The sequence below is a fragment of the Falco peregrinus genome, chromosome 1 (assembly GCF_023634155.1).
Source record: "Falco peregrinus isolate bFalPer1 chromosome 1, bFalPer1.pri, whole genome shotgun sequence".
Taxonomy (NCBI): domain Eukaryota; kingdom Metazoa; phylum Chordata; class Aves; order Falconiformes; family Falconidae; genus Falco; species Falco peregrinus.
Window position 1 is genome coordinate 6,416,533 of NC_073721.1, and position 13,414 is coordinate 6,429,946.

At 41.4% G+C, this 13,414-nt stretch overlaps 1 protein-coding gene across 1 annotated transcript in view; it reads right to left on the minus strand.

The window, feature by feature from the left end:
• Window positions 1-5,248: 5,248 nt before the first annotated feature.
• The window catches only part of PLPP4 (phospholipid phosphatase 4), a 66,099-nt gene continuing 57,933 nt past the window's right edge, over window positions 5,249-13,414 (minus strand). The window contains exon 7 of the mRNA XM_055793626.1: window positions 5,249-8,244. Coding sequence (XP_055649601.1) covers window positions 8,045-8,244 — 200 coding nt within the window. The 3' untranslated portion in view covers window positions 5,249-8,044. The remainder of the gene's footprint in view (window positions 8,245-13,414) is intronic.

A 13,414-nucleotide genomic window follows, 5' to 3' on the forward strand; every position in this document is an offset into this window, starting at 1 on the left:
TCATGAAGTGGGAATTTTTTTGAATTGTTGTCTCCAAACCACATTCGTAAAAGTGTACTCACCTGCCACTCAGCATCTCGCAGATCAGAGGTGCGTTTCATCAACCTATAACATCAAAAATGTGAAGAGCAGAAATCTGCTGCTGCTCCAGCTGTGGATCGGGATAAAAATTCCCTTGAATTTGAGAGCCAAATTGTATTTGGATGCTTCTCTTTCCTTATTACCCTTTCTCACTGCACTACTAAGAATTGTAAAAGCTGCTTCTTAACAGCGCCCTGTGGCTTCAGAGTGAGCAGTTTTGTGTATGAGACAATCGCAACCTGAGTGCTCCTGTCAAAGCTTGTTCTGATTCAGCTGGGCAATTCTGTAATTATATCTAGTCCCTTAAGAACTGCATTTTGTGCTGTGTGTAAATATTGTTTATAATATACCAGTGCATTAATTAGACTCAGAAACTTACAAATATGGATGCTTCTGTTCACCCCAAATACAAAAACTCCCACTAGGGGATACGTGTCTGTGTAGGGATCAAGCTGAGACAGGTAGTTACACATAAGTTTTAATTCTTAGTATTCCAAGCTATTTTTATTGCAGTGGTTCCCCATTACTAATGTATGTTTAGCCCCAGTATGACTACTGCTACTCAGAAGTCTCAGTTTCTCCATTTGTTGTTCGTATGAAGTGCAGGTACTCCAGGTTTTCCCATTCCTGAGATTTTTGCAATGTGCAAACCTTAACATCGTGTTCCCTCATACCAGCTTGCGGAGGGCAGCCATAGCAGGGGCTGGCGAGGAAGCGAGACTTTGCTTTCCTACTCGCAGAGCAGGCCTGGAACAGGTTCCATGCCGCTTGGGCAGACGTTTCCATGCCGCGGGACGGGTGCCAGGAGATCAGCACGGCATCGCTTAACCCGGGAGAGGCAGGGCAGGGCAGGCTGGAGTCGCAGCGTTCGTGACCCTGTGAGCTCTCCCACTGGCACCAATCTACAGGTGCAGATCCCTTAGGGTCCACCTATTTATTCATTTACATCAAAGAGTGAAAGTCAACCCAAACAGCTGATCCCAAAGTAACTGCTGGCTCCTTTCCCAGTGTGTGGAAATAACGGAGTTGCAAATGTTAGGTCAAATCATTCCAGTCAGTGAACTAAATCAGTGCCCCAAGGGAGGGGTGGCTGTTGTGTGCATCAAGCTGACTGAAGCTGTGACTTCAGAAAAAGGCAGTTTTCAAACAGGAGCAAGAGAATATATGGCAAAACAACAGAGGAGACCACTTTTAAACTCTCGAATTATTATAGAAAGGATGGAAGAGGGAGAGGAGGGAGACAAGACACTATCCAGAAGAATGTATGCATAGATGTCAGCAAAAACTTCTCTTCCCCTTCCCTTCATCAGTAGAGTAGCTGCTCTGGGGATGAAAAAAAATCAAGAAGGGACTTGAAGGAGCTCAGAGGACATGGGAGGTTAATTAAAAAGCATGTTCATACCTGTGAACAAGAGACCAAATAAAAGCAAACCGTAAATAATCATTGGAATGAAAACCAGAGCCTACTTGTGCCCAGCCCTGTCCACTTCTGGAAATAAAACTTGTTTCAGACCATCTGAATTAGGTCTTAATACCAAGTGTTAAATTCTAATAGGTCAACAGAATAACAGATGACAGCTGTAAAGCTGCAGAGAAATTAAGAGCCATTTTGGCGAACTAACAGAGAAACTCAGTCCAAATGTTTAAGGTTTACAGAGCTGGTTAAATTGCATTTCATGCTTGACATTCTGCAGCACTCATGAACGGGTCAAATGCATCAATGTGGTGGTTTTATTAATTCAAAGAGCTGAGTAAGGATTTTTATTTCAGGCCCCACTCATACCTTGCTACACAGATCACATATAGTGGGCTACCTCCAAATGCCTCTTTCCTTTCGCTTCGGAAAGTTTTCTCAGAAGCTGGCAGCAAAATAATAATGGGCAGAGCTTTACTTATGTAGCTTCAGCATACATCTGTTGCAGCTCATATATTTCTAGTATAGTTATCTGGGTTCGGACAAGATTCAAATCTGGTCTGAATGCTGATTTCTTGGCTGTCTCTGCAAGTTTAAGCAAAACCCCTGTAGCGCTCAGGCAATGTGCCAAGCATCTGTAAAAGGAATCCCAGTTCAGTTCAGTGTATCAGGAATTACCTGCCTGGTCTTGTCATTTTCAATGTCCTCCCACTGCCCAGAGAGCACACCCCCACCCCCACCCCCACCCCCCGTGCCCTGGGCTGCATCCCCAGCAGCGTGGCCAGCGGGGCGGGGGAGGGGATTCTGCCCCTCGTCTCCGCTCCCGTGAGACCCCCCTGCAGCGCTGCGACCAGCTCTGGGGCCCCCAGCATGAGAAGGACACGGACCTGTTGGAGCGAGCCCAGAGGAGGCCACGGAGGTGGTCAGGGGGCTGGAGCCCCTCTGCCATGGAGCCGGGCTGGGAGAGCTGGGGCTGCTCAGCCTGGGGAGGAGAAGGCTCCGGGGAGACCTTAGAGCAGCTCCCAGCACCTACAGGGGCCGGCAAGAAGCTGGAGAGGGGCTTTGTACGTGGGCACGTGGTGACAGGCCAAGGGGGAATGGCCTTAAGCTGAGAGAGGGGAGATGCAGATGAGCTGTGAGGCAGAAATTGTTCCCCGTGAGGGCGGCGAGGCGCTGGCCCAGGCTGCCCAGAGCAGCTGTGGGTGCCCCATCCCTGGCAGTGCTCAAGGCCAGGCTGGATGGGGCTGGGAGCAGCCTGGGCTGGGGGGAGGGGGCCCTGCCCGGGGCACGGGGTGGGACTGGGTGGGCTTCGAGGTCCCTTCCAACCCAAACCGCTCTGTGATTTTCATAGAATGACAGAATCATTTAGGTTGGAAAAGAGCTTTAAGATCAAGTCCAACCATTAACCCAGGACTGCCAGGTCCACCACTAAATCATGCCTCAATTTTAATTTCCTACATGCTAAGCAAGTTTTAAATTAATGGCAAAATGATGTTTTCTGTCTGTTCAGAGTATGTTCCTGAGCAGGGAATAATTTGCGCACCTGTATAACAGGAGTTTCTATATAATAAATGATGTGAAACTGGGTGTATCCTATGGGGTGTTAATCCTAATTGTTCAACAATACGGTCCTGCTTAGCAATTTGAGATACACCTTAAACTGTGGGAATAAAACCCTAGTAGGTGCTTTGATTTTGTATTTAAAATAGAGTCAATTTGGAGCTATTTGTAACTGATCACATTGTGTCTAATCCACCAGCTATACTGGTGTTTATTTATGTAACTTTGTTCTTTTTGGACTTGAAGCATGTTACCATGGCCTTGCATTTTATTTTACAGCATTACTTAAAGATTACCAATCCTATTGAATGCATAGTTACAAATAACATTTGATCACCATGACATTTTTTTGCGTTCTCTGCATAAAACTGAATTTTGCCAAGTTTGTTAATTTTGATTTATATGCTTAATTTCTTTATTTCATTTATACTGTTCTGGTTTTTTCAGTGTTCCTAATCAAGGGAGCTGCCTATATGTATGATCGCCTTTGTAAGAGAATTGAGAAAAAAAATCAGAGAAAAACACTGGAACATCCGGCGAGGATGCTTAGACTCTTTGATCATTGAGAATACTGAAGAAAAATAACAAGTGTTCAGCATTTTCTCTTGCAAGGAGGGAATTCTCCATTACATGGATGAGAATCACGCAGCTTTTAAACATCTTCATTATCCAGACAGACACTGAAGGTTTTCCTGGCCTGCTGAAATAGTAACTGAATCTCTACACTGTCCTTCCCAGGACAAACGTTCAGGCACACAAACCCTGAGACTCTACCTTGTTTGGAGCACACACAGCACAAGATGACTACTGCAATATAACATGTACATCTAGAAAAGCACTATAGGCTCTTCTTTTCATGTTTGAGAAGAGTTTACCAGAAGCAAGATCCAGCCTACAGTGACACAAGACCAGAATCTCAAATTTTGCTTTGATAAGAAGAGAATTATTGTGAAGTAGGTCCATGAAATACAGCAGTGGTTACCCTGGTGTAAATAAGAGCAGAATTTCTGTTCTCTTTCCATGAATTAATATAAACATAGCATAACCCTTCAGTACAGGACCCGTACCGTATTTGTGCCAGCTGGCATGGCACCACTGTAAGCAGTAACACTGGTGAGCAGGCAATACAGAAATTTTATAATCATTGTTACCTATTGATCGTGGCAATTCTGAACACATTCTGAACATCAAAAGCAACAGAAACATGTGTCTAACCTTCTCACTCCCATCATTCTGATGCTGCTGTGTTCAAGACTTTTCCCATTCCGTCAGGTCAGAGCAACCCAACAGTCTTCTAACCCAGGAGGGATATATGTTATTATGAGAAAACAAAACTGTAGACAAATTAGTTGCAATGTTTTGCTAATTATACTTAAAAATGTAAGAGTGCGAGCAAAAACTGTGTGAAAGTTTTATTCCACCTACTGGATGTGATGTGCTTAGTGATCCAGAGCAGTTCCACTGAAGTCAATGCAATTTTAGTACCGTAACATAAAAATAAGGCTCCCCCCCCCCGCCCTACCATGCATAGCATGGTATTTTTTCCCATGGAATGAAGGAAGGAAGATGAGGTTCTCTTTCCACATTAAATAGAAAGAACTTGCTGTATGCATGGGGAAAGACTAGAGGGCTAAATCAGACTAAATTGTACACAACAAAATCTGAGACTGAATCGGCATAAACGCTCCAGCTCTATTCCAAACACATCGCCTGAGATACACATTCCTTGTGGGGACATTTTGCTGACCGGTTTGCAGTCTCATGCTTCTCTTGGTTTCAGGATATTTCTGCTGGTTTTGTTTAGATTTTGCTATCCTTTTCTAGTCTAACCACATTTGTTATCAAATATGCCATTCCTAGTATCATTTGAGATATGGAACTTAATAGATGAAACGGACCTGTTGCAGTTTAGCTGGTCAAATATTTCAAAATTTTCAACCTTGCAGATTTACACTGTACTTTCTCCTGGATAAAAGTCGGATAGCATAGTTTGATTAAAGGAGAAAGGCTGTCCCATTTTAGTTGTATCAATAATGATTTTTGGAACTGCTGTTTATCAATAATTAAGTCATATTACAGCTTTTTCTTTTTTTTTTTTTTCTTTTCTTTTTTTTTTTTTAATGCTCCACGTGATTTATTAATGAAATTAAGTTGGTAACTTTTATTCTTTAAAAAAATGATAACACACAGATGTACAAACCCACATTCATGTGTTGTTTTATTGGTGCGTTACAACATTACATTTCCTTCACATTGAGAAAGCATGAGATTAAAATACATTGATCCACGAAAATGCCTTCCCTACACTGACTCTGCATTGGTAATTACAGCACCTACAGATCCCTCTGTAAGTTTCATTTCATTAACTCTTTCATAATTTTAATTACATTACAATCAAAGCTTTTACATTGTTTATTTTACGACTTTCAATTTAATTATTCCCATTAAAATACGTTATTCTTTACTGCTTTGCAAAGTTCACCAATTACTTTTGCAATGTAAGTATTTATGCTGCATTACACTTCATATTCCAATCTTTTAGCAGCCACTATTCATTTGAGGGATGTATAAGCTTTCTCCATCCCAAAGAAGATAGCCTGTTTGTATCAAAAGCCATTAAAATACTGGGAATGTATACAGCACAGTTTTAGGAGGCCCCACTTATTTTTGAGAATAAGCCAGATCTATATAAAAACATGCAAAACGCTCTATGCATCAGTATTAAATTTCTGATTTTGATTTAGGATTATTTTTTTTTTTTTAACATTTGCATATAACCTGGAAGACTAGGGTTCCTGCTGAAAGAAAAAGCTAATGGCCAAGCCCTACACAACGTAAAGACATGATACCATTACTCTAGGGCTTTCACTGATCCTCCCGTATGAAGTAATAGAAAATGATATCCCTGTTACAGAATTCTGTAGGATGGTTTAAAAACTTTATAGAAAGATTAAACCTCCACTAAACTGTGTGGGTTTCTAGAATAAGACCTCAATTACACTAGAGGACTGTTCTGTCAAATCCAGTGCAAATGCAATGCCAGAATAATTTTACTCTGCTGACGCTAGCTTTGTGAACTAGCATATATACGCCAGCAAAACCACAGTTATGTTTGGGTAACTGTCTCTATTCTAGAGGTCAGAATACTGTAACTATCAGTAAAAAACCTACCCATAACTGACACAGGCAAGCTGGTACCAGTTTTACAAGTAGATCAGGCCTAACTGCTACAGAACCCTCCTAGGTTCCTGCCTATTACATTCTGTTCTTTAATGTTATTTCCAAACATCATATAAGTTTATAATAGCAAGGGGGCGTCCCCTTGCACACAATTATTACATTTATTTTTAAGGGGATCCCAATTTACTTGCCTTCTACCAAAATTCAAGTGTTGCCAATCAGGAAGTAGCTCTTCTCAAAAAATCTACAAAGCTTACCTTTGAGAAAAGTGAATGACAAGCCTTACATAAAGACACTGAGCTGTCTGAATCACAAAATGCCTACAAGGCCAATGCATATTCCAACAGGAACACATAAATTATAATTATGGCAGCAGTCTCCTCCAGTCTAAAGCACCGTAATAATGGTTGTTGATTAACCAGCAGCTCCAGCTAAGAAATGTTCAGCTGCCAAGATGTGGTCTGGAACATTTGCCTGCATTTTTACAGGACATCTAAGAAAAAAGAGTTCTGGAATCTGACATTCTGCCACCCAAAGTTACATCGTTTCACAGGAATGTGATGTATACTGCATAGTGCATACATAACAAAACAGGATCCTACCAATAATAAATTAACTAAAGCCATATACTCAGTAATCTTCTCCGTACCAACAGTGTTTTGATTCAGGTGAGTTTCAAGTTCAGGTACCAAGCTAACCTTTGCAAACACCATACTCAAGAAGGTGATGAGCTGAAAATGTGGAATGGGTCTAGTGGAAAGCTGTCTCCGGCATTCCTCTGGGTATGTTGTAGTGCTGGAGACCACCACAAGCATTCACGGTTGTGCGCCCGAAGTCACAAATGAAAATCTTTGCATTTCTTTAGATCACCAATGCTGCAGTGAGTCACTACACAAGAATGAATATGGCACACCGAGATTCACGGAAAACGTAGTGTTTCTTTGTCCTCACAGTTTTAGGATTTATAAAAATTTGTGTTCAGGACTTCAGCTTGTTGAGTGTCATGGGTTTTCTTTCATTTTGTTTTGATGGTAATTACTGCAAGAGCTCTCAAAAAATTGTTAATGATGTAATACCAAGTTTCTAGCCCATCCTATGAACGTATGTTACTGTAAAATTTATAATTTTAACAGCGTGGAATTTCTTGAATGTTAGAATCACCCTGTGGAACTACTAATGCACGAGGCTTGGCTCTTGCACACACTTAATCATTCATACCTTTTGGCTGCTTGATCATTAGTAGCTCAGAATGACCTTGTCAAAACTTGGCAATTAATATGAAGTTGTACCAGCATGTGGAGATTTTTTTAATGTGAAGACAACAAGATAAACATAAGGATGACACCCTAACTTATCAAATTATATAAAGAAACGGCTGGCCACAACATCTGATGAAAAGTGCTGTGTGTACTCACCACTCATCAAAATCAATGAGTGCTGAAGACGACCAGAACTTTCTAGGTGATTCTGAGTACTTTAGAAAATCTGTTTCCAGATCTACTATATATCCTCAACCACGTCTTCTTAAAATTACTCTCATAATTATTTTTTAAGTGGGATTGTTTTTGTTAATGCTTGTTCCCCTTCCCTCAAGTAGCCTATCTGTTTGCAGTAGACTAAAAACAGATAATTCAGCAAGTCAATATGAACCAAAAATTTAAAAGTATGATGAAAATAAAATATTTGATTTCTCTTTATAAAAAGCAAAGAAACAAAAGAAAAAAAGGTACAGTAAGAAACACTGTGTTAAGAGACCAGTTTGGAGCAAATGTGAGAAGGCTAAAAGTTCATTCTGCACGTTTCTTGAAGTCATACAGGACCTTCAGTTATTCCCTCTAGAGGCAGGCCAGTTGCATTGTCTGCTGTAGGTCTCTCTTCTTTCTTCACAGAGTTCTGATCTAGCAGGCTGACGTAAGATTTGTGACAAGCTGTGTTACCCAAAGGAGGGTAGTGTTGTCTGTAGCAAATATAAGCAAAAATGAGGCCAATGATCCCTCCAACGAAAGCATCTAGGTAAGAAGAGCAAGAAAAGCAGAAGCATGTTACCACAGAAAGGTCAGCCAGTAGTGATAACTGTAAATTAAAACCATTTATTTCATTTGGAAGAGTTTAACCCAGAAAATGTGAACTTTAAATTTCCATAAAGAATTGGGAACCGAATATCACAGTCATGTAGGACATATAAAATCAGTATTTTGTTGGGGACATCACCAACATTTTGAATACCCAAAATGTAGATGGTTGGCTACCTTTCAGGAGATGAACAAGGGGAACAGAACGGTCTCCATGGGGCATTGAACATTCATGATGTCCCAGATCACTGTTGACCAATGCCTGTGGGTAGGCAACCACGTACCTGCCTCCCGTTTGCCATGATTTACAGTGACCACCCCCAAGTTTTCCATTATGAACAACAGAGGTGCACTACGCCATTTACAGCATCCAGAGCTCTCCTGCTGACAGGTACAGCTGGCACTAGTGCACTGACTGCAGCCTGATCCTCGCCTCTGCCCAAGCACCCCCAGGAAAACCGGCAGCTAAAGTGCTGGATCTGCTCTTGAGGGTTTCACGTCCCAGAAGGCATTCGCCAGCGCAGACAGGGAGCAGGTAGGATGTAAGATGGGAAATGACCTTCCTTCAGGAAGTGGGCCACTGCAGCTAGGACAATCCATTTCACTTGCAGGTCCTGAAAGGCCCCTGACCAAGCCAGGTGTCAAGAGCAACTTCAAGCAGGGTGAATTCTTCCTAAGCACCTGGAAAGGTCAAAGACTAAACGTGCCTGGTAACTGATTTACCACCTTCTGAAAATCTTTCTCAGATGCTCTTTGCTATCCCATACTCTATCAGAAAACAGAAGGAGATAAAATAAGGCCATTGTATGAGATATTTGCAGCTTTCACACAGAGGCAATTTTAAGCTTTCCATGGGAACCGCCAAGTGCCTGAAGGGTAAGAGGATTCGTTCTGTTGCCAGGTTCTCCCTGCCTCTTACTAATATACACTCGAGTGCCTGATCTTGTGTTTCATTTTCAAGCAACCAGAGCAAAATTTCACTGAAAATCCACACTGACTTTGAAAGCCTCAGATGTGAACACAAACCATAATGAAGTGAGGCAAAAGGCACTGGCTAGAATATGACTTGACACCACGTTTTATTATAACAAGACTTACTAAGCACCGTATCATCTGCGTATACCTGTGTTTCCATATTTCACTTTTGGCTAAAAGCAACTACAGCATAATAAAAATGGTGAATCACTGAATTCAATGACAAAGAAGGGTAAATCAATACAAATTATTTTTGTCTAAAATGCTTAAATACACATTAAATGTCCTCATTTGTCAGTCTAGTATATATTAGAACAAAGGGCATGTGGTTTGGTTTTCAGTAGGTAATAAATAGAGCCTTTTGACAGGACTAGCTAGGGCAAGAAAACCTAAAAAATTTAAAATTGAGATGGATAAATTTATGAAATGTGATTATAAGTCACAGTTGTCTGTTGAGGAAGAGGACTAGACTGAATGACCTAGGAGATCCCTTCTAATCCTATATTCTCTTTCGACATGCAAAAGGATGTAAGAAATCTATCGCAAACAAATGTAATAGAGACTCAAGTAAGATTTTAAAAGGTGATTGTGTGGACATAGTATTTGCAAGCAGACAAGGCTGTTTTTCCCATACTGGAAGCTGATTGATTTTGTACCATTCAGACTATCCCTATTAAATTGTCATGGTATAAAAGGCACCACGGGCAAGAAATTTCACTATAGTTTACTACTACAGCATCGATCAACTTGTGAAAAATCTAGTTACCGTGAGATTCATTTTCTATAAGCCTGTGTTGATTGCAATTCTCAGATTACCCTCCTTTAACTGTGGTTGCCTGAATACTGTTCCAGCTGCTTTTTTATTTTGCTTAACAATGAGGTCAAGCCTGGGATTACTATTTTTAATCATGGAAAACCACCAGATTTCTGACAGTACTCTACGAGTTCCCTGGTACTTCAAGACTTGCTGAAAACTTGCTTAGATAAGTTCTTTCAAAATACTTACATGCAAATGATGTAATTCTGGGCCTCAGTTTGAGCACCACGTCAACACAAATTCTCTACACGATTTATGCCAAAGATTTGTAGCTTACTGACCTTGACTGGGGGTAATGCGCGAACACACAGGCAGCTATTTTGACTCCTGTTTTTGAAGAGAACATTCTGTGTTTTGTTTGAGCTCATGGTATCATGGTAGCCACAGCTTCCATTTTTTTTTCTTTTTCTTTTTCTCTTTTTTTCCTTTGCCAATAAAGGAAAAATAGTATTCGTTCAGTCTCGGTATTTACCTTTACTTTTTTCATACAGAATTTTCATTTCTTTCAAGAGCATATTAACGTTTTCAGAGTTATAAGCCTATATAGAGATCTAGGGACTTAAAAGCGGTGAATACATTCACAACTATGATATATATACCAGGATATAATAAAATATCCTAATATTCACCAGTGCTGACACAAAGATCTTGAATATTACACGTTCTCCAGCCAAAGTAAAGGGAGATCATAAAGTACTTATAACACTAACATTCTGAGCCTCCTTGATGGCTTTTTAATGTGAGGATGCTCCAACTCCATATTTCACTTACAGTATGTTAAGTCTTGGACGTTATATTGATGGTCCTTGTTCATTCCCAGCAGCACAGTTTAGATTTTATCACAAAGCCACCATAACACATGATAACATAAGAAGGGGAACAAGTTGCTGAATGACAGAAGCTGCAGCCGGAGAGGGGCATGCGGTGGCGCAGGGGGCACAGCCCCACGGGCAGGAGTGGGCAGGAGGGGCCCCTGGCCACGCAGCAGCGATGCCCCAGCAGCCCCCTGATTTTGATTGGTAATAAATTAAACTAATTTCTCCAAGTAGAGTTTGTTTTGCTCGTGAATAGTAACCGAGGGATGTCCCCATCCTTACCCCAGCCCCCGAGCCTCCCGCCGTGTCCCCGCTGCCCGGCCCGGCTGAGGTGGACAGCGATGGGCAGGGGGCTCTGCCAGGCACCCCGCACCCCCGGCCCACCCGTCCTGCCACAGCCTTAGAAAACAGGCAAACAATATGTAACCAGTATGAACCAGACCATTGAAAGGAGCACTCGGGACCTTGAGAAGAGTCTAATTTGCCAGCCCAGCAGTGCTGTACCAGCAACACCGCGTAAAGCCAAGATGACCTACATAACAGGATCAGATGTACCAAGTCTGGTATTTCTGATAGGAATACGGAGACAAATCGGGGAAAAGCGATCACAGGCTGGTTTACTTAGGAGGATACATGACTGAAGAAAGGCACCTGCAAAGGCGGCAAAAAAGAGGGTCAAGAAATGGTACAAGAACTAAGAGCCAGGAGGGGTTTCTGACAGTGGAAGTGTGGACGCTGCTGGGCAGTAGTGAGTTGGGCTGTGGACACGGGAGGGAAGCCATGTGGGCAACCGACCGGACTGTCCACCAGGTCCGTGTCTGAAAGACTCGGTGTGGGAGGGTAAGGCATGATATAACTCTAGTGTAACAGAATGAAGTCACAGAATTCTAACTTTGTCATGTAAGTGCATAGTTCATGAACAGCATAGCCTCCTACATCAGTTACATCTCACATCCAAATGTTAAAGGACTCTGAGACAACAGTTTTCCTGTGAGAGACACAGCTGGTCTGACTGGCGCTGCACGCCAGAAGTGCCTACTGGGAGGGAAGCGGGGATGCTGAGGCATAGCCCTGAAGCTGTGAGGTCACTGCTAGTTAATTCAACCTCACTCAGAAACCTGCTGAAAGGTATCTGCTCTAGTTAAATTGTATTATAACAATGCCTCATTTACATGAGAATGCTCACATAATATGAATATCCAGAGCTTCCACCAAAGACAATAAGAAATAAATGAAAAAGAGAGTAGGATTAAGCACCCTTCAGACTGCTGATGCTTCACTTAAGAATATCCCCTGTTGTTCATTACATGTCATTTTTAAGGATGCAGGTTCATCCACGAACAGACATTTTGTACAACTCACCCACATATCAAATACTGCTGTTAAGTCTTTAAAACCATCTTCCACCTTGTCAATAACTGTCATTCCCTCGCAAAGATAAGATTTAAGATTGTGTGGCATGTTTCTTTAGCTTTGTGGATGTAATTTATGATCAAAAAATACATTGCACGCTGCTCCAATGACCTATTCATCCATACCAAATACATTCAGCATTTAATTGCAGTTACAATTTAATAACTATTCATACTGAATCCATCACGCTAACACCTAGTCAGTGTAACAAAACATCAGCCTGGATATATCTGCAGTCCAAAACTATGGAAAATAATTGTTAATAGGATGTAACAAGAAGATTAAGTATTTTTCTTCCTTTCCTGACTTTGGAAAGTGTGGAATGGGCACCTTGGGAGCAATTACAACCGTGGCCAAAAAAAATTAAGAAAACAGAAAACATCGAATTTTGCAGCAAGGTTTTCAGTGTGGGCAGAATCTGTTACAGCCTGTGCTATGTAACTTGGTATGCAATGTTTCTATTCTTCTCAAGGAGGGGCCATAAACCCACCCCATGCCCAAGGTAGTATGATTTGCATGAAAAACAGTGTATTACATCATAGAACCATAGAATCGTGCATCAAATGACCAGAACGTAGACAAACGGCTGAGTGCATGTTTGCAATGAGTAGCTACACACAGATGCTTCAGTCTAGTCTAATGCACATGCAACCACATATGAGCAGTCACTCATGTACCCAACAGGTACATAGCAGATACCCAGAAAAGCAGTGGGAAGGACTAAGCCACATGAGAGAGCTACCCTGAGGGCCAGATCCAGCCTACAGCTGGATCGATCCATCCAGGAGAGCTATGGCACTGGTGTACATTTGTAAAAAAATGATGTAAAAAAACCCCACAAACTTAGATTTGTATATAAATATGATAATGTACATTGTCTATATAAAAATATAGAGCAATAAAGGGCCCCTGAAGTATTTTCAGACGTTGAAACCCTCAACATCGATCCAGGAGCAAGGAAAATCTATAGCATACTATTGTTTTTTAATTCCTGTGATTTAATCACACCCCCCCCCCCAAAAAAAAAAATAGAATCAAAGCAATACAAGGCTACTAAAAAAAACCCCAAAACCTTAGAAAAAAGTAT